At 44.5% G+C, this 21,869-nt stretch overlaps 1 protein-coding gene across 3 annotated transcripts in view; it reads right to left on the reverse strand.

Moving 5' to 3' along the window:
• Nucleotides 1-21,473, reverse strand: part of ARHGEF7 (Rho guanine nucleotide exchange factor 7) — a 181,866-nt gene extending 160,393 nt beyond the window's left edge. For 2 of the 3 annotated variants that reach the window (XR_002099935.1, XM_019529651.1), the window contains exon 1: nucleotides 21,227-21,470. Coding sequence is in view for 2 of the 3 variants with exons in the window: in XM_019529651.1 (XP_019385196.1) it covers nucleotides 21,227-21,391 (165 nt within the window). In the remaining variant the exon portion in view is untranslated. Of the gene's footprint in view, nucleotides 1-21,226 lie in introns of all 3 variants that reach the window. The other variant, XM_019529652.1, reaches the window with a different exon arrangement.
• Nucleotides 21,474-21,869: the final 396 nt, after the last annotated feature.

Below are 21,869 nucleotides of genomic sequence, written 5' to 3' on the forward strand. Positions count from 1 at the left end.
CCCAGCAGGGAGGTGGCTGTTCTGGTCCCTACTTAGGAAGACAGAGGCAAAGATTTCTGCTCACCTGAGTAGCAGGGCAGAGCAGGCCCTGAATAAATAGGTAAGCTTGACGGAGAAAGCCTTATATAGAAGCACGGGGAAGTCATTGGAAGATGAAGGGTCTTAGCACTACCAAATATAGTGACTTCTGAATACAAACTTTTCAAGAGGGGACTTTTATTCATCTATACATGTTGTCCCCACTTACAGAAATTCTGCATGCATGTCTAATGCCATAACACTTAGGACCTGAGATTCTTTCAGACTGTTTAACTCCTGAAGTGACAATACCAAGATCTTCTTACCTGTTTATACAGTGCCAAGGACACTTTAGTTACCATGACAGTATAAATAAATAAAAGGAAAGGACTTAGTTGAATCAGGAAAAATGGAATTATTAGAAATATTGAACCACCCACTGCCTCCAGATGTTTCAGCTGTATTCTCCCTCAATTGGGGCAGAATACAGACAGAACCAATGCTAGCACTTCTAATACAACATCCAAGTGACAGCAGGCAAAAAGATCTGAGGTTTACAATAAGTGTTGAACTTCAGAGAACACAATCTCTAATCTTGCCTTTCAAGACCTTTATAATAGAGGATCTGCAAAAACTTCAAGTTGCTGCTTACACTAACTTTGTTTACTAATGCTCTATCAAACACAATAGTCTGCTTAATGATTTTTCTTCCCATCTTTCTGTAATTAAGTCGTTTGATGTTTCTGTAGTACATCTATTAACTATACCCTCTTGGAATCAGTCAGAAATAAATTTAAAAACAAGAAAAATGTTTAAAATGTGTAATTTAAAAACAAGAAAAAGAAACTACACCATGAGCAGGAACCTCAATAATTCTGTGGCACAATCAAACCCCTGAAAGAAACGTCAAGTTCATCCCTCTTGCATAAGTTTATTCTTTTTGTATTGATTGTTATATTTGTTTTGCCTGATTTACTTTTGAAAACCAGTAGTGATGAGACCTCAACACTCCCTGAACCAATTAATCCCTCGTTTAACAATACCAGCTATTAGAAAAGATTGTCATAAAAACTTAAATTCACACTTTCCATTTCCCCTGTATGTGCAGACTCCTATTCTGCCACCAGAGATAGTTGTTTCTTTGTGTCATTCTCTCTCCAGAATTTATGGGATAATAGCCTCCCTTCCCCCCCCACACACCTTCGACATCTTTTCTGTAAACTGCATATATATTATTCTCACCATCTCCCTTTACAGCTCATGCCTTCTAATCAATTTATCATTGTTGGCTTTTTTAATCTTCTACCCAATTGTCTCCACTTCAATCAAAATCACTCTTCATAGTAAGGATCACTCCCTTCAAATTATGCATTATTCATGCCAAAACAGGAAGAACATGTAAAAAAATCACTACAAACTTAAGTCTTCCTCATTAGAAATGCATTCCTCATGCATCAAATAAGTAGCATCTTTTAAAATATCAAGATTATCATTTTAACAAGCTATAATATTTATCCCAAAGTCCTGGGATAGCATTTAGAAGTTTAAAAATTAAGACAGTCTCTGACTTCTGGATCAGCTACCTTCTCTCATAGGTAGGGACCTACTGAATTCATGGTGTAAGTAGACTGCATGGCAGCTCCTTTAATCATGCAGGTTCCCCCATGCACCCCGTCTCCCATCATTTCTTAGGGTTACCATATATCCAGGTTGAGTCCTCCCAGCTCTGTCCAGCCATTTATTTAAATATCAACAAATGCCCAGGATTTAGGATTTTGCTTTGCTCAGCATAAAAGTTTTCGCCAGCACTGGGCTGCAGGAGGACAGGGAAGGCGCTTGCTCCTCCAGTGGGGGAAGGGAGCAGGGCAGGGCCAGCAGGGTGCTGTGTGGCAGAGCCATGCCACTGCCTGTGCTCAGAGGCAGGGCAGCTGGGAGACGCCTGCAGGGGCTGGGGGGAGCAGGGAGCTGTGGGTCAAGAGTGAGAGGCACCAGCAGGGCTGAGGGAGTAAGGGGCTGCAGGTCTGGAGGGAGGGGCGCTGGAAGGGCTGGGGGTCTGTGGTTTGGAACTGGGGGGTGCCAGAAGGGCAGGAGACTATGGGTTGGGAATGCAGGAAACAGGCAGTGCCAGGGGGCTGTGGGTTGGGAGTGAAAGGCATCAGCAGGGCCAGAGTGACTATGGGTCTGGAGTGAGGAGCACCAGCAGGGCGGGGAGAGGAGGGGTGGGGGGGAGGACATGGGCATATCACTGCCCCCCCAGTCATATTACCACCTCCCTCCCTGACAGGTGTCCTCTTTTTCGGCACTGGAAATATGGTAACCCTACCACTGCTGATTAGCTGAGGGTCCCCGGTGGCCCTGCTGTTTGTTGCTGACTGGCCAGAAGGCAAAAACGACACCATTTAAAACCACAGTTTTTGCCTCCCTGATGATCGGGAGTGAGTAGCAGGGCCCCTCTGCCAATCAGCAGTGGGAGGGCATGGGGGATCCTGAAAAATTAAAGGAGCTGCTATGCAGCCCACTTTCCTCTGAATTCAGTAGGTCCCTACTCATAAGTGAACATAGCATGTAGTAAGAAACCAAACAAAGAGCATGTTAGGGATGCTAAACACACAAAGGCACAACAACATCCTCTGCCATCAAATGTGGGTCACAGATTATTTTCAAAATGTTTTAGACTTTTCCAGAAGTCTCACGTCTGACAAAAAAGGAAGACGTGATCAGTGAACTTAGACAATCTTTAAGAATCCAATTCCTCCTCTCCCAAAACAAGGAATCAGTTTCCAACCCCCAGCTTTACTGGTTGTCAGATCAGTGGCCCAACAGATTAAATTTTCGCAGCCCTTTGGACAAGGCTGTATTTGCATCCAATATGAAATAAAAGACTCTTATATATGCAAGTCTTCCTCTCCTAGTAGATGTTCAGAGACCTGAGAAACGATCCTACAAAGAGAATCAGTAAATGTACTTAAGTATTATTAGGAAATCTTAAAATCATACATTAATCCCCATAATCATCTTCCTCATTTGGCTTAAAAGTAGTGAACTAAAGAAGAAAAAAAACTCACCCTGTGGGTATCGTTTCACAAGGCATCAGGTAACACCCCTTCCAAGAAGCTACAGAAAACTCGGAAACTTTACCTCTCACATTCAAGTCTTGCCTACATTTTATTTAAAATACAGATAAGAAACTGAATAAATAGCCAATTCTTATTGTGAAAGGAGATCAATAATGGACTACCCTAGAAGCCACTAAGATGTTGTTCATTATATTCACTAATTTCCTGAAAGATAAGTACAAGAGGCAGCAAAGTTGCTCACAATCCAAGACTACATGTTAAGCTTAATATACAGAGCCAACAAATCTATGAAGAAGAAACTTGCTTATGTTCTTGTAATCCCCACTCCTGTCTTTTCCCCACAAGTCTACTAAGCAAAACAAGACCTCAGTTTTTGACTGGGGCTTCCAAGTGGTACAGTAATACAATGCAAAGTAATAGTGATTAGAAAAGACAAGAATTCCAAAAGGACCCAACAAATACCTAATTAGGGACTGGGGCTACACAAGTGGAATTCTAAGAGACAAGTGCAAGGTAATTCAAGCAGGAGAAACAACTTGCACTACTCAGCAAATGGGTTCTGATTAAGTTTTAATCTCTCAGGGAAAAGTTCTAGGAATAGCAGAGTAGCTGCAAATTGATAGCTGCAAAGCAATAATGAAGATGCAAGCAAAAGTTTAGTCCACCTGAGAAGGGTGGAGAATAATGTGGCATGTCATATTTTATATATAACATATTGTATAACTAATTGCAACCTTACCATTCAGTTTGGTTAATTTAACTTTATGAGCTTTCTAAAGAAAAACTAGCAGAAAAGGGACACAGCAGAAAGAGGAACTGTCCAAAGTAGGCAGGATAGAGATTCCATATAAAAGAATATAAAAGAGAAGGAGCTGCAACATAACTTTAAATACAAGTGTATGAAACTTTGATAGAGAAAAAGCCTCTCTATCTTGAGGAAATAGGTCAAATCCGAGAAGGGTGTAACAACTGGGACATTTTAAGCTGGAAACTGCAGAAAGAATAGATAAGGGGGTTGGATTGTAGCCAAAATTTACTGCAGGTCACCTAAAAAGAAAACCAAGCCTATAGCTGCCATGATATACAATGTGCCTAACTGTAAATAGACTCTCTCAGAAACAAGACAGGAAAACACAACAGGCATTTACCAACTACTAGAGAGAAAGATGCATTAGACACTTTAAAATAGTCATGCCAAGTTCATCTTCCTTCATGATTTCATTCCTTCTCATAACTCTTTCTAGTGCAGGATTAACTAAAAGTCCTTAAAGGATTTTTTTCCTAGCACACCTTTCTGAGGGCTGACTTAAGTCGTTGTATTCCTAGGAAAGACTGAGTGCATTGTACAACTATCACAACGGTCTCAACTTTTTCACCTACATCTGGTTCCCTCTACAAACTTTTTAAACTCTGATTTACATATCAGGAAATAAGCCTTTCTGTATTCATAAAGCAACTTGTACAGTGCAAGTGCTTCTGCAACCTACATAATAAAAGTATTACAAATATATAATAAGGCTAATAGGGCATCCCTACCATATTTATCAATCTGTGCTTATTGCATAAAATATATATGTTTCAATGCCCCACTATCGGGTACTTTTGAAACAAAATAATGTCAGGCAACATATTTAGGATGAATTAAGAAAATGTTAACATTAGTGCACCTCAATGATACAGAAAATTACTGGGGATAGCAGCTAAATATGGTCTCTTGCATCAAACCCAAGTAGCTAGACTTGGTACACAAGTTTCTGCTGTGTTTCTTCTGTGAGGTCAAGAAAGAAAACTTCTCATGGGCTCTGGAGCAGCACAGAAGTCATTGCTGTACCTGTTACAGCCCTAAAGCTATATCAGCCTCCAGACTGCTCCTGTGCTTCAGCTCTTAGGCATCAATACCTAGTGATTTCACATGGTGACAGGTACTCTCACATGTCACTCCCCATGTTTTTCCTCTCCATCCCAGGTCACCAGTGCCTTGCTCTCACAAACTAAGCTGCACAGGGATATACACAAGAGGAACTCTTCACAGCCATGGAGAAGAAAGCAGAATTGGTTTCTTAACAAGATTCAGAGAGAGCAAGAGCCAAGCAGCATAATATCTGCAGCTACAATCCACAACAGCTAAGGATCTGGATTTTAAATCACTAAAAACTTAAAAGGATATCCCTCCTCTTTCCATTTATTTAAGTAAGTCTTAAAGCAGGTCTTTCATACATAGTTACACTAAAAATGTAAACTGAGATTTTTCATTAAGCACCCTCATGTTAGGCACTCTAATCCAGGGATTTCCAATGGGAATTCAATTACAACCTCCTCAAGGCTCATTTGAAAATCCAGTTCTAGTTCACTAATTACTTAAAAATTAGCTGTTTTAAAAAGGAGACATCTATGTGGCACCAAAAATCATATTGATGAAATCCTATCGCTTCTATGGTACTGACTTCTAATAACCTATAACAGGTCAGTAACATTTTTGGGTAGAGTGCCAAAAACACCTGCTACCTCAGCTTGTAAAATGTTGGCGTGCCGGGGTTGATGTTGGGGGAGCTGCAAGGGGACCAATCCTTGTTGTGGCAGTGCAGCCCTGGCTCCCCAAGGTGCACCTGTGAAGAAGAATGTCCACATAAGCCATGCTCTGGCACCTGCACCAGGGGCTACCTACCCCGTTGTATAAAATGCAGAGTGTATGTATCAGAAATAGTTCACAGTGAAAATGTATGTATAAGACAAGCAGCAATTACTGCTTATTAAATACTTGTATTACAGTATGAGGAAGCTCTGCATCAGTAGTTTTCAATCTTTTTGGATTCTAGGCACCTCTCTATAACTCTTCTGACTTTAGTGGTGCCCTGCTTCAGAAATTAGTTTCATTCAGTTTTTAAACTATGGAAAAAATAATAGAGCAATTTTTTGGTTACAAAGAACTCAGAAATACCACACAACTGGCCAGAAGGTTTTTGACACTACAGATTCCTATTTGAAAGCTCTAGGTTTATCTTGCAAATCCTATGTAGCTGTTTGTACACCTAACAGTGCTAATACTGCACAGCGCCCTGTGACATTCTTAAATGGAGCTTGGAGATCTCCAGTTGAGAATCACTACAGAAGATACAGTGGATCAACCAGAGCAGCCAGTAAAAAAACTGAAGTTAAATCAACATTAGTAAATTTGACATAAAAACCTACTATTGCACTGAAAATTCTAACTAGTTTCTGTGCCAGGCATAAACTGATTATTTGGGACCCATATAGAAACGGAACCTAGTTTAAATTTAATCTAACCCAAACAAATTATTTACTCAATTGGAAGACAAAATGTTTTCTCCTGTTTAACATAGTGAAAAAAGCCCCTCACCTTACAATCAAGCACAAGACAGCAGGGGGGAGGAGGGCAGCTGCTACTTATGACTCCAGCCCCAACCCAGGGTTGGCACTGGAGCTAAAACCGAAGCCACAGCTGCCACTTGCTCCACACCCCCTTGCTTCTACACTCCCCACCACTCCTCCCCTACAACCCCCAGTCTTCACCCTACCTCATGCAGCTTCTTTTCCCTCTCTCCCCCTCTGCCGCAATCCTCCGTACCCTTGCTCCACCAGGCTCCATCCCTGCTGCAGCCTGAGGTACAGAGCACAGCTTTAAATCTGGCTCCATAGCAGCAGGGAGCTTGCACTGCTACTATGGGGCCAAGCTGGAGCTATGTGCCCTGCCCCAGGCTGCAGCAGGAATGGAGCCTGACAGTGTAGAGCAAAGGTATAGAGAAAGGGGAACCTGAGGCTGCCTGCAGGCAGCAGAAGCAGCAGGGAGGAAGGAAGAGGGAGGAACAGGGGAAGGAGGAATCAGGGCAGCCTGAATATGTAGAAGTGGGAAGAGACAAGCATACTGGGGAGCAAGGGGGTGGGGGGGAAGCAGCAGGGGGCAAGCTACCTGCCTCTTACTGCCTGCCCTACCATCTCCTCCCTACAGCCCCCACCACCTGCCCTACCACATGCCCCTCTACTGCCTGCCCTCTTACTGTCCCTATCACATCACCTCTTCCCCACCACTTACAGTAGTGGGGGAGGGGCTGAATTTAAGATGATCCTCCAATAGTTAGATTCCATACAGGGCAAATTATAGTAAATATATAGATTTTCCACGTGTAGAATTTAATTATTAGGGGGATCATCCTACATTCACATTCATCTTGTATTCGATAATATTTTAAGATTGGTATAGCACCTCATTCACCTGGCTGCCTTGCAAAATGAGTGACATTAAACAGTGTTCAGAAGAGCAGTACATAATGTAAAATAAGTACCGTCTTACAGCCTGATTCAGTGATCCAGTCCCCCTGAAATCCCAACACTATAATGACCATCAGATAAAGCCCTTAAAACACAATCCAGTGGGATAAGGATGCCCTGACTGCTTTTACTATTAATATTTTTGTTTTTATTGGCTCCCATTATATTTTAGTATTTTTATGCATCAACTCATTTTAAAAGAATGTTCCTTAGGTTTCAACTTTCAAAAACCTGAAAATTAAGAGGGAGAAGATTTACAGTCCCACCCAGTGAACTGAATTACACTGAAGTCCTACGGAAAAATCAATGTGTGATCATGCCATTAAAACTATAGTCTAATGCTTATGCACAAGAAGTTCAAAATAAGGTTGAACAAGCAAAGCTTTAATTCTGCTGTTTCCTAACTTTTGAATGTTTGATTCTGCAATCTAAATAACACTCCCTGAAAGTAAATTTTACATACTTTCCTAATGTGTTTTAAAGGGGAAAACAATTATTCTATATTTAACTGTCACAACATCTGACCTGAATCATCAATAGAGTTTGAACCACAAAAACTTTTAGGACAGCAACACAGACCATTACCGCTTGAGCTCCAGGGCTTAAGACATTACTGCCAGCAGCAGAAGCTTCATTTCCCCCAAGGTGAGAAGTGGAGAGGGCTTGATGGGTTGCTGCTTCAGGGTTGGGGTACAAGAGAGGGAAGCTAGACCTTCTCTCTCCCCACAAGCAGGGGCTGATGGCAGTTCCTATCACCTCCCTCAGATTCTGTGGCAGGAAAGGTAAATAACCACTGAAACAATAACCTGAGTCTAGAGATTTATACAGAGAGAAGTCACCAGCCCAGCTCACTTTCCTGCCCTGCTACAGTCCCTCAGTGTTGCCTATGCAGTGTGTACTGCTACTCCTCTAATGGGACAGTGACCCACACTCAGAGCATTCAGTGATTTTGGGTTTGTCTACTCTAGAACACTTGGTTTTCAAACTGTGGCCTTCAGACCCCCTATGTCTAAAGGCTCCAAAAAGATTACTATGATCAATCGAAAGTGTGTGAATACCCACACTTACAATTCAAAAGGGTCAGAACCTCCATTTGAAATATTTAGGAGTCTGCAAATAAAAAAGGATGAAAATCACTGCTACTACTACGGCTAGGCTGACAGAGCCCCCTTGTGGAGAAGCAATGAATGGCAACAAAGTTTTTCTGCAGATTTAGCTATTGCCTCTCCAAACAACAAAGCTTAAGACCAGGGTGGCCAGCCCATAGCATGGGTGCCACAACTGGCATACAGCAGTTTGGGAAAGGGACTGGCAGCACAGTGACAGACAGAGCAGTAAGCAAAAAGCAAAGTTTCAGACTGGGCAAGGGAAGAACAAGTTCAATGGCACTTGGCCAGGGTGTGGGACCAAAAAGGTTGGCCCTCCACTTCTTTAGGCCGTGAGTATGCATTACACTTGTGCCAGGAAAAACATCTTTTTCCAAGCACAAAGAGCAAACATACAGTTGTTCAAGCAGGTTGTGGCAGGGGAAAAAAAAAAAAAAAAAAAACACACTCCTGTGCTTCTGCCACAAACTGCCAGCTCTTTCAGAGAGCAGCTTCTCTGCTCCAGGAAGTTTTTTCGTGCCACTTGTAATACCTGTATGCTTCCATATAGCACACAAGAGGTCCCTAGGACTCCCACAATCTCTGGCTCCCTCTCCCACCATCCAAAGGGAAGAAGTGAAAGGCTACCAGGGCTAGCTCCCTGGTAGCATGTCCAGCAGCAAGCCATCAGGATGCCCAGCACTGCTGCCTCTTTCCCCCATCCCAGATTGGAGGGAACTAAGTAAGGGGGAGGGGCAGCTCTGGGGGCTGGCCCCTGGCCAGTCCTGCAATTCAGCTGATTGGAGCAGAAGTTAGATGTGTACAGACCTGGGGGGCTGCCCTGTCTGGTCCCACTCATCAACTGATAAGCAAGACCAGGCAGAGATGGCCATGTCCCAGCCACAGAACCAGCAAGCTCTAGCTCAACTGCTCAGTTGCCTCCTGTCCAGTACTGAAAGGGCATCAGGAATGCCTGGAGATGGTAGGGGTGAAAAGAGCAGCCTCGGACCCTATAGGGTGGGGGACAACAACTGGAATTGCCCTACACACTCTGCAGAAACATGGGAAACAGCTGCTCTTCCCACAGGAGATATGAAAGCTCTTTCCAATGCCACAGCCCCTGCTATAACATCCAGTTCACTTGCAGTGGTGGGGATATAGAAAGCAAGCTCTCTCCCCCTGTAAGCAGCAGTGGGCCACATCTGACAGCCTCAGTCGCTGCCCTGAGGCTAGTCACCTGCAGGAGGACAAAGACCCCACCCCAGGGCATCTGAGAGCTGCCTTTCCCCTACAGCTACCTTCAACTGATACCTGCATGGTATTACCTGGATACAGACTGTCTGCTATGGGGCAAGGATAAGGAGCAGGTCCTTACTGCCCCATGGCTGGAGAGCTCGCCTTTGAAGTGACCTGACTGGGTCTCACATACCTATACATCCCCTTTCTGGAAAATTTGCAGCCTTAGAATCAAATGCACGCCTACAGTGAAAAGTCAACAAAGATGCTTTTTTGGGCAACACATATTTACACTAGGGATTCTGCCAGCCTTGCTTTGTCAAAAAAAATTTTTAGTGTAAACCTGCCTTGGGCAGGCTGCCAAAATTCTTCTAATGGAGAGAAGAAAAATGGAAATTATTAATACTATTAACCTAAGAAGATTCCCTTACTAAGTGTCAAAGGTCAGCTGTAAAGAATGGAGGTGTGAGAGCTTCTCAGAAAGATGGTCACATGGCTCTTTTTTAATGGAAAGTGATAGGCAATCTCAATATAGGTAACTGCACTATCATGCATCAGCAGATGCATGACAAATAGAACCAAGGAGGTGATACTTCCCCTCTATGCAGCATTGGTCAGACCGCAGTTGGAGTACTGCGTCCAGTTTTGGGCACCGTACTTCAAGAAGGCTATCAATAGACTGGAGAGGGTCCAGGTTAAGGGTTTACAGGCCAAGCCCTATGAGGAGAGACTGAGGGACCTGGACCACAAGAGAAGGCTGAGAGGTGATCTTGTGGCTGCCTACAAATTCATTAGGGCGACACAGCAAGGGATCAAAGAGGCTCCGCTCACCAGGGGGCCTCTTGGGGTAACAAGGAACAATGATCACAAACTGACAGAGAGCACATTTAGGCGAGATATCAGGAAAAGCTTTTTCATGGTAAGGGTGGCCAAAATTTGGAATGGGCTTCCAAGGGAGGTGGTGCTCTCCCCTACCTTGGGGGTCTTTAAGAGAAGGCAGGATAAGCATCTGGCTGGGGTCATCTGACCCCAGCACTCTTTCCTGCCTAGGCAGGGGGTCAAACTTGATGATCTGTTGAGGTCCCTTCTGACCCTAGCATCTATGCATCTATGTATAGGGGTGTAAAAGAGAGCCAGAAATCTCATGTTATTTAAGGAGGAAAGACCAGAAGGAGGAGCTAATTACAAATCAAATAGGCAACCAGAGGGAAAAGCACAGACTAGGAGGGCATACTGCAGAACAGGGTACCTTGCAATAGTCCAGAAGGGTCAAGCCTGGGTAGGGATACAAAATATTCCTGCAGAATTGAAGCAACACCAGCAAGCTGCCAGAGGGTAAAGCCAGGAAGCCTAATTAGAAAGCACCTGAGGTAGCTAGGAGTTCACTTGACCGGAAAGGGACAGGGTCTAGAAAATATAAGCTCAGGGCTGAGCCAAAGCAGGCAGTCTGGTGGGAAAAGAGCTCCTAAGATGAAAAGCTGTAAAAGGATGCCTGGATGTTTTTTGTGCTGATAGGGGCACTGCAGGTAAGGCTTGGATGCCTGCTAGAGGGTGTGACTAAAGTGAGGCAGTTTGTGTTACAGCTGGAGAACTTATGCTCTGGGTTATAATTTAGATTAGTGGCTTGAATAAGACCAACAAGGGGTGAGAGGAGGTCCCAGTGGTGCCCAAGGGGTATGTGGCTGTCTGGAACCCTGCCAGAGGGCAGGGGCTTGACTATAAGTAGACCACGCTAGAGAGCCCACAGCCCAGAGAGGGCAAGATAGAGGCTGAAACCTGAGAAGGTAGGCCTGGTGCAGTGGGTCTAGACAAAAGGGACCAGCCAGAGCAGAAGCTGGGCAGACTGAGGCCCCAACAAAGGAGCAGAGGTGTAAGGTGGCCTAGTGGTATGGGGCAAGGTGCCCACTTAAGTGATGGCTGGAAACACCTGTGAGGCATAGGCACAGCTGTAAGGGAGGTTCAGAGGCTGTGATTAGCCCATAAGGCAATAGGTGTCCTGGGGGATGTGACCAGGCTGGGAGGGCCAATTAAATGTGAAGACTGGAGAGTGTCCAATAGAATCTGAAGAGATCTGCTGGCAGAAGATCAGCATGAAGCTTATTCTAGGGCCCTAGGGCAGCCTCCCTTTCTAAGCTGAACTAAGAAAAATCAAAGCAGAGTAGGCAAGTAGAGTAAAGGGTACCTAGAACCAGAGCAAAACAAGAGCAGTCATGTGACTGCCAGGAGTGCCACAGCCATCCATAGGTCACTGATCTGGTTACAAGCGGTCACTGCCCTTTATTATAATATATTGTAGGTAGTATTTTTACTTTGATTTTGCAGCCCTACCTCTTGTTCACATACCTTCTACTTCCTCACCCATCCACTTAAAAATAAAGGCAGTACTTTAATGAAAATCTGTTACATAAATATGAGAGACAATAACATTATCTAATCACTAATCTCATTATAAACAAACCCCCATCAGACCAGGAAAAGAGTTCATTACAAAAGGGTTTCCTATAATAAGATTGTTCTCTTTGCTGCATCATAACAATGAAAAAAATTGGTTCCTGCTGTTGGGATTGTTAAGTGTAAGAGTTTTATAAACAGGGTTTATTATAATGACATTGTACTGTATAAGAGTGACCGGTGTGCTTTGCGACTGTATCAGCAATATTTGTTGCAAAATGTGACCTTTTGAAAGACACTACAAAACCATGCGTTTCAGGTAGAATTCTCTGTTTTAGAGCAGCAAGGGGCATGACATTTTGTTTTCCTTCCTTGTAATCAACCTTGCTCTACCCTTTTCCCTACTTGTCTCCAACTTTCCTCAGACAAAGTTGCTAATTGGATTAACTTATGCTCCCATTCTGTTGGCCAGGGTAAGGTAAATTTCTTTCTAGTCTCAAAAGCCATCAGTGTGTCTAGAGCAGAAAGCAAATGCAGCATCTCATACCTTCTCCCCTAAACACAGCTGGACACTGAAGCCACTGTTGTAGATTTGCTTCTTTTTTAAAAAGAGATATAGAGTGGACTTTGCACTATTCCACAGAGCCAAACATAAAAGGACATGAACTTCCCAGAATTGCCAAACTGATTAAGGGTCAGAATGAAGCGTTCATCTACACCACAATAGCAGAAAGTGCCAGCACTGAGGTATCCTACAGCTTGTCCACACCATAGTAGCCACGAGTCCTGGCCCTGTGGAGTTCCAGTACACCCTACCCACATCCCAGCCCCCCACCTCACACTTATTGATACTCTCCAAACCTGGAAGCAAGCCAGCATGACTGCTCTGGCTTTCTTCTTTGCAGCTGCTCTCAGGCATGTTGAGAAGTGAGGTCTCAAGTACAAGCACAGAGCAAAAAGCCCAGAGGGGCCTCCCTGGCACATTCTAGTCTGAAGGATCTCTGCAGGCACATGGTGTAGGTAAGCACTAGCACCAGGCCTTACCACTACCAAGCTGCAGACAAGCCCTATGGTGCCAGTGCAGCTGGAGTATATTTCTGACCTTATTACAGTATTCCTAACTTCCATGAAGTATTGCAAGTCTTGTAGTATTTGATGCCTGTCTTAAAGTCCCAGTTACATGGGGTTATGTGACTGGTAAAAAATTCTAGGTTTCCAGGGACTTCAGTGACTTTTGCAAAGGAATACTTGAAAATGTCACCTCCTAAAGGCTTAAAATCAGAAACCAAATAAAACCTACCCCAAATGTATTATTATTAATCCAGCCTCATGATTTTAAGTGGATGGAATCATGAATTTTAAAAGCTGAGCTTATGGCTGCCTATCAGTTAATGGAAGAATGAGAGTATGGACTGGTGTACAGAACCAGAAAGAGAGGAGCAGCTGCTCCTGGTGCAAAGTTCCTTTTTTCAGACAGTTGCAAGGTTTGCAACAGTAAAGCAACTGAAATTCAAAACTCCTTTCTGCCTTCCTTCATGCCTAGTTGGCATGGAAAGAAGAGAATGAAGGAAAACATCCTAGCTCCCAGGAATTCTGGGCTCCACAATTCAAGAAGGATGTGGAAAAGCTTGAGAGAGTCCAGAGGAGAGCCAAGCACATGATCAGAGGACAAGAGAGTAGGCCTTATGAAGACAGGCTGAGAGCTATAGCACTCTTCAGCCTGGAAAAGCGAAGACTCAGGGGTGACCTGGTAGCAGCATATAAGTATGTCAGGGGTGTGCATCAGGATATGGGGGAATGCCCGAGTGCCCCAAGGGATGATGAGGTCCAACAGTCACAAACTCCTCCAAGACCGTTTTAGGCTGGACACAAGGAAAAACTTCTTTACTGTCTGAGCCCCCAAGGCCTGAAATAGATTCCCTCCAGAGGTGGTGCAAGCATCTGCTCTGGACTCCTTTAAGAAGCCACTTAAAGGCCACTTATCTTGCTGGGATCCTTTGACCCTAGCTGACTTCCTGCACTTGGGGCAGGGGGCTGGACTCTATGATCTTCCAAGGTCCCTTCTAGCCCTAATGTCTATGAAATCTATGAAACAATACTAAAGAGAACAATACCAGTAAGAATAAGCTATTTCTCAATATTTTTGTTACAAAGATATTTCATTCTTAACATTACGGCGAGAGTGAAACATAGGTCTTGGCTGCCCTCACGCTAGGTCTGGATCAGAGATGTTCCTTTCCTCCTTAATAGTGCCTGTTTTTCAGGGGACGGGAATCACCAAACCAGGCTGCAAGCACCTTCCCTCTCTGGCACACATACTGTGTTTCACTGTATAACACCAGCTACTTAGGCCTGAGAAGCCAGAGAGAGGAGCCACTGAGTAAATCAAAAAAGGGAACAATACTGCCCCCTCTATCCATATCCACTATGTTCTCATCCCTTCTCTCTAGAGGGGTGGAGGCAACAGGGCCCTGAATGACTCCTGAACAGGACCACACTCTTTTCTATTGGTCTTTGGAGCAGCTGTAAAACAGACGACAGTGAAATGCATTATTAAAATAAATTATTGGGACTGCATTCTTGCCAAAGAAAGGGAAGTGGCCTAACCAGTCTTCAGAGTACTCACATGCTTTAAAAGCAGAGTTGATGTGCAGCAGTAAACCCTAAGCTGCCCCAAGCACAGCTGCCCTGGGCAAAACTGTTCTTGCCAGAAGTACAAATAATCTCCCTGGGAGGCTGTACGTAAGGCCAGTCGCCAAGGGTGACCATATGTACACAAATACACAGAAAATGCATCCTATCCCTCAGGTCCCAGCCCCTGCAATGCCCCTCTGCCATTGCTGTGGAAGTTTCAGTCAAGTGGGTGGTTTCTTTATGGATTTCAGCAGAAGGGGCACAGCATCCTCTTAATGCTAATCTGCAGAGAACAGTATAGACATCAGATGACCAGGCTCCTGCTACTGCCTGTGCTCCAGTCTGCTCTCAGGTACCACTACACTGAGCAATGGTACTAGGCTTCTCCTCTACGTGCATCATTGCTCACTACCTGGATGCCCTCCCCATTACCATTTATCTTCTCAAACTCCTTCCCCCAGAACTTTAAAACACCAAACTCTACATTTAGACTTGTGCAACTGATAGAAGAATTTTACTGCAAGGCTCCAATGTGAAATCAGAAACTAATGACTATTATCAGCTGAAACATTGTTCCTATCTGACTAGTAACAATAGCTGATTGCAAGAAAAATGAAGATAAAATGTTTGCACCTGAATCCTAGGTCCCCCTTTATTGAAATAGTGATTGTGTTTAAATGTTTGTGCTTAAACACAGGCTTGCATTTTTGCTCTAGATGGGAGGATCACACCTGATGACCTGTGAGGCCCCTTCCAACCTCAGAGCCATAAAAGAATGCCCATACAACGTCTCCAGTGCTCTCAGGGAAGCACAGCTCTCACAAATGTCCTGCTCACCTACCCCTGCTTGCACAACCCAAACCTGACAATGCACCAGTTAAGTCACTCCAGGGACAGCCTCTGCAGCTGCCCTCAAGCACACTGGATACAAATGTCTTGAGCATGGCTGCAGGCAGAAACCTCAAGGGCAGCTTCATTTACACATTCCTAGGCTCAGCATGTGCAAGCAGAGGTGGAAAGCAAGGTGCTTCGGAGCAGCCCTCCAGGAGAATGCCTGGACCACAGTACAGACGTACCCTGTAATTTTGTGGCTAGCTATTTAAATCACCTTTTTTCCCAAAATTGCAACTCAAAATATCTATTTTGCCAGAAAGCCCTAAGAAGATTGAAAAGTCTCTAATTTATTCTGTATTTTAAAGAGTGCTTAACCCATGCCCCCCCCTCCATCTTAATATTATTCCTTTGAATAATCAAACTCAAGCTGTCCCAGGTACAAACTAAGTTCTTTTGGTTGTTATACATCCCCCCAAGTCTTAACTAGCAGACTTTTCCAATAAGAATTTGTTGCTCCCAAACTATGCTTGATGCAGGAGCAGAGGCATGGTGGCTTTTTAATCCATGTAAGCAGCAACTCTCTTAGAGTGCCTATACACATGCAGTGAGGCTGCTCTGATATACTGTAATTACAGCATGTCAGAGCAAACTTGATTAATCAAGTCTTCTGGAGCATGGTAATTACCGCACTCCAGCATCATATGTATCATTGTCCCAGTGCTGAAAAATGGCGGCAGGGTTCTTTAACTAAAGCTTGTTCGATGAGTTTTAGTTAAAGCACCCCCACCGCCATTTTTCAGCACCAGGACAATGATACACATGATGCTCCAGGCACTTTAATTAGAGCAGCTCCCTCTAATTAAAGCACCTCCCTCACTCCCAGACCACATGTATAAAACACTTCTATAGACTAGCCTCCTTTGTAAATTAGAAGTTTCAAGGTTGCTCCGACTTACGCTCAGCCACAACACTTTCCACAAAAACATGCCAAAGTGGGCTATGTTTCAGCCACACATTCTCTTCTCACCAAGCCTCTTGATCAAATAGCTTCAGAGAGCTACTCCAGCTGCTCTATTTCTACATGCCCCATAATCATAAAGGAGATAGATAACACAGAATATGGCCCCTTGTGCTTTTTCCTCAGTTAAGAGTCTCAACTGAATAAATGTCTCTTTGGAATAAAGCACTTTATAAATGGGGACAACTGACCAAAACTGAACATGTAACAATACTTAACAGAGCATGAAGTGTAACATGACAAGGAAGGTTTATGCTCCAGTTTTAAACATTATTTGCAGTATCAAAAGTGGGTCAACTGATCTGTGATAGCAGAACTTATTTGAAAAAGTCTCTGTAATGAAAGGCATCTGAACATTTTGACATCTCCAAAGCAATTTTTATGAACAGCTCCTCTTTCCTACTATCAACATAGCTCTAATTTACAATGTGTGGCCAAAGTGCTATCACTGAAGGCTACAGCTTTCTAGTCAAACAACCACTGATGGAATGCATGTGATAAATCCCTAGCCTTTCCCTGAAATTAGTTCATTAACACCTGCCCCCTTCTCCTCAAGTGTACACCTATAGGTAATAAGAAGCCTGAAACATAGCTGTCTTAAGAACTGTTTTTCTTTTGCTCAATTCCCATAGTCAGAGTTACCAACAAAACCATCACCCATCCCAACACACTCTCTTTAGATTATCCTCATCTGTTTTGTTCTGAAATGTGAAAGAAGTACAATGATTTCAGGTACAAAGAATGAGAGAAATAATCTAGAGTAACAATGCTTCCCTAAATTATTTTAATTTACATTTCCTAGAATCAGCCAACTTTAAAATCTTGCTTTGTTATGTGTGACTTTAAAGGGAAAATTTAGCCAGAGCTTTCTGAAAGGAAATTCAATTTGTTATTCTGTCTATGAAGTGTCCTGTTTACTGTAAACAAAAGAAATGATCAGACTAGCATCAAAAGCTACAGATCTGCTTCTCTAGTCAAGGTCAATTTTGTTCTTTTGCCTTTTACAAATGTATTCCTTTTTTGATGGGCATATTGCCTGTTTATTATAATTTCATTTTCACTGATCAGTGTTATGTTGTCTGAACGAACAGCAAAAACATATTAGTATTGCCAGCTAAGCGTAAGTACCCCTTCAATCCCTCCCCTCCAAACAGATGTTTAAAAAAGACCCAAAACAAAAACTATTCACTGCATATTCTACAGAGTAGCTCATGGAAAATATTGATAAACATTTTATTTAGAGACATTCTTGCTTAGTTATCATTTATTTCTTGTCTATCCCATCTGTTTTTAATTACTAGGGATATCTGCATGAAAATGAGATCAGTATTTTTTAAAAGTCATCCTGTTTGTGTTATTTCCAGTTAGTGACAATCTCAAAAACTTTGGAAAATTAGTAATCTTAGTCTATGTACTCAACCTCACATTTCTTGGGCCCTTAGAATGTCAAGTTAATAGGCTTTTAAAGTGGAGAAGCTTGAAAGAGCCCAGAGGACAGTCACGCGCATGATCAGAGGGCAAGAGAACAGGCCTTATGAAGAGAGGCTGTAAGCTATGGGACTCTTCAGCCTGGAGAAGTGCAGGCTCAGGGTTGATCTGGTGGCAGCCTGTAAGTACGTAAAGCGTGTGGATCTGGGGGAACGCCTGTTCACCAGAGTGCCCCAAGGGATGACAAGGTCCAACAGTCACAAACTCCTCCAAGACTGTTTTAGGCTAGACACAAGGAAAAACTTCTTTACTGTCCAAGCCCCCAAGGCCTGGAATAGACTCCCTCCAGAACTGGTGCAAGCACCTACTCTGGACTCATTTAAGAAGCATTTGGATGCTTACCTTGCTGGGATCCTGTGACCCCAGCTGACTTCCTATCCCTTGGGGCAGGGGGCTGGACTCTATAATCTCCCGAGGTCCCTTCCAGCCCTAATGTCTATAAAATCTATTAAAAATGGAAGTGCGTAAGGAACAAAATACCAGGGATAATATTTAAAAAGCAATGTTCAAATATAGTGCTATATAAATTACTAGCAGCAATAATAATGCCAGAAAAAAGAATATAAAATTAGTGGCAAGACAAACTCTTAGGAACAGATTCTACTTTCAGACCAATATTTTAAGTATCAAAAAAGAGGGAACAGGGATTAAAGAAAATGGATTTGATCCCATTTTTCTTGCTCACCCCAAACTACTGTTGTTGCCAGCTGGTGATATACATGTAGAATGTTTCTAAACAGAATCTTTCCAAAGTCTGAGATGAAGTAGTTTTACACGTCTCTCAGCTGTGTCTGTAGATTGGCAAGTCGGGCAAGTGCTATATAAGGGGCAGGGAGGCAAAGCAGCTCCTTTACCACAAAGACTATTAACTCACTCTGTGGTAGAGGGACAACTCAGGCAACTGAGTTGAGCAGATGGAACTGACACAACTCCAACCTGAGCAAGCCGCAGACTCTCCATGGCCACTGTTCTAGCCAAAGAACTGTAATAATGGTTTGCAAATTGCTGAGAAATCCCTTGGTTCCCAGTCACTGCATCTATCAAAATGTGGGTCCAATGACCTCAATAAAGACCTGTTCAGAGCTGCCTGAACAATATGTAGGGAACATAGAGGGCTGCCTTTGTGGCTGCTCCAACAGTGTCCCACTGCACAAACTTAACACACAGCCAAACTGTCATAAATTTCACCTGAACTGAAGTGGGCTATATTTTTGGTGGTACCAGTTACTCTGGTAGCTGGTGTATATATATTTATTTATAAAACTATTATCTTGTCATACATATTTATAAAATAATGAGATACTGTTCCTATCATCTTTTCCATTAAGCTTTCTTTATTATTATTATTTGCATTAGAGTGGCACCTAACATCCCAAATTATGTTCAGGGCTTCATTCTACACTTCTATCTATGTGTACAGTAAGACACCGTCCCTGTTCCAAAGAGCTAGACTCTGATGCAGCCAGGACTGAGGTCTGGTCTGCACTACAAAGTTTTGCTCACATAGATATAATAACTAGAGGTATGAGAAGATAGCAAATACCCTTGAGAAGTTAAACATGGTGGCAAAGCCCCCAGTCTACATGCAACTCCACTGACAAAAAGAGAGCATTTGGCACAGTTCAGTTTCTATTGTTGGAGGCAGTATAACTACATGAGTAGAAACAAGCCTCTGTCTGCATACGCTGCATCTCCAGCCTCTGACAACACAGATGCACCAGTAGTGGCAGTAGCTCTGTAATGTAGACTGACCCTCAATTTTGGATTTTTTGCACTGTGTAAATTAAGAATATGCTTGAATATTTGCAAGACTGGATCCTACATAGGCAAGAGAAGAAGTAAAAGAAAAACTATGACTTGTGTTTCACAGAGGGGGAGACTGGGGCAGAGAGAGACTAACTTGCTTATGTTCCCAAAGGCAGGTGACAGGTCACAACCATTGTTGCTTATCACACTGCCCATAAACTTCTTTTTCTCCACTTAAGTGTATGTTGCCTTTTGTCTCGTCATTACATTGTAAATTCTTTGGTGCTGGGGTGACCTTTTTGGTTACCTGTTTGTCAGGAACCTAGTACCACAAGGGTCTCTACGTACAAACTAGTGGTGCACAGCAGTGCCAAGAACTGCATTCCCTTAACCCCAGTCCAATACCTTAATTACAAGACAATTCTTCCTTGTTTATCTGAATGTGTTTTAAAAACATAGGTTTTTAAAATACCAACAACTGATCTCCTTCATTCTTCTGCTCATTATCTTGTAAAGTTAAATAGCAAAGAGCTGGAGCAGGTGCGCATAGGTAGGTCAAAGGTTCTATTTCTGCTCTGTGGGGGGGCGGAGGAATCACCTGTCTCTGTTTTCACCTTCCGACAAATACCAATTCCTCTACTATTCAGGAGAAAAGCCAGAACTGGAATACCTGGGCTACCTGTCCGATCATATGAAAGACTATATTGTATGTTGGGGCATGGTATAAGGATTCAAAACCCCCTGAACTGGGAACACAAGAAGAAATGCTGTATGGCAAACGGCATGACTGTATCATAAGCGAGTTTATTTTGTGCCTTTCACACAAACTCCAAATTGTAACCTATGTTTGCCATGGGGGAGGGGGGGCAGGGTTTTTCTGAGGGACAGAGAAAAATATAAAAAGGAGGAAACAACAATATTAAGCCCCTGGCTAAACAAAACCTTGGCTGGGAAGATCTAGTCAGGGATGGCTCTGCTTTCAGCAGGAGGCCAACCTAGATGCCCTCCCGAGGTCCCCTGCAGCCCTCATCTTCTATGACAAGGCTGACACAACTGCCCAGTGCAGGATCTCTGTGTAGCATTTTAAAACATGCCTCTTAATGCTTACAGAAGGGAAGAAAATAAGAGGCCTAAATAAAACAAAACACGCTCCCCACACAAGCCAGTGCTTACAGGGGTGGCATCATGTGGCCCCGGGGCCAGGTGAGGGATGGCCGGGCCCCGCAGCTGCCCTTCCCCCTCAACACAAGCCACCTTGCAAGGAGGGGCTGGGCCGCGGCCCGCGGGGAAAGCCCCTTCCAGCGCCCGGGAAGCCCCCGCAGCCAGGCGGGGCCGCCGCCTCCCTCCCGCCCGGGCCCGGGCCGCCAATGGCGCCGCGGCACAAAGGGGAGAGGGGCCGCGCGGGGACTCACCCGGTCGATGGTGCCGGGCAGCAGACGGTCGAGCAGGCGACACAGCACCACGCCGTCCTTGAGCGACGCCTGCAGAAAGCCCTCGGGGTCCGCGATGCTCTTCTTGGGCGACTCCAGCACGCCCAGGGTGATGAGCCACGTTACGGTCTGCTCGGCCGAGCTCATGGCTGCGGCCGCCCCGCGCCCTTCACATAGGAGCGGCGCGGGCTGCAGGAGCCGCCTTCCTCTTCCCCTTCCCCTGCTCCTGTCCCTGCCCTTCCCCTTCCCCGCGCGGATGTAGCGGGTGACGCCCCACGCGGCGGCGCCGGGAGCTCCCGTTCGGCCCGGCCCGGCCTGCACGTGACGCCGCCAGCGGCTGCGGTCCCCTCGCGTCCGCGGCCCGGGCGTGGGGAGCCCGCGGGCCAGGCGGGGCCGCGCCGCGCGTGTCACACGCGTGCCCTTCGCATGTCGCCGGGCGGCGCGCGAACAAAGAGCGGGCGGGATCTCTCTCTCTCACACACGCACACGCACAGGGGATACTCGGGCAGGCACCATCTGGAAGAGTATTTAAATCTCTTCCCCCTGTGGCCCCGCTGGGGGCCCCGATGCGGTCTCCGCTCGGGTCTGCACAGCCTCTTGTGCCCCAAAGGGTGGGGTCAGTGTC

Source organism: Crocodylus porosus, unplaced genomic scaffold (assembly GCF_001723895.1).
Source record: "Crocodylus porosus isolate Cpor-Errol unplaced genomic scaffold, CroPor_comp1, whole genome shotgun sequence".
Lineage (NCBI taxonomy): Eukaryota > Metazoa > Chordata > Crocodylia > Crocodylidae > Crocodylus > Crocodylus porosus.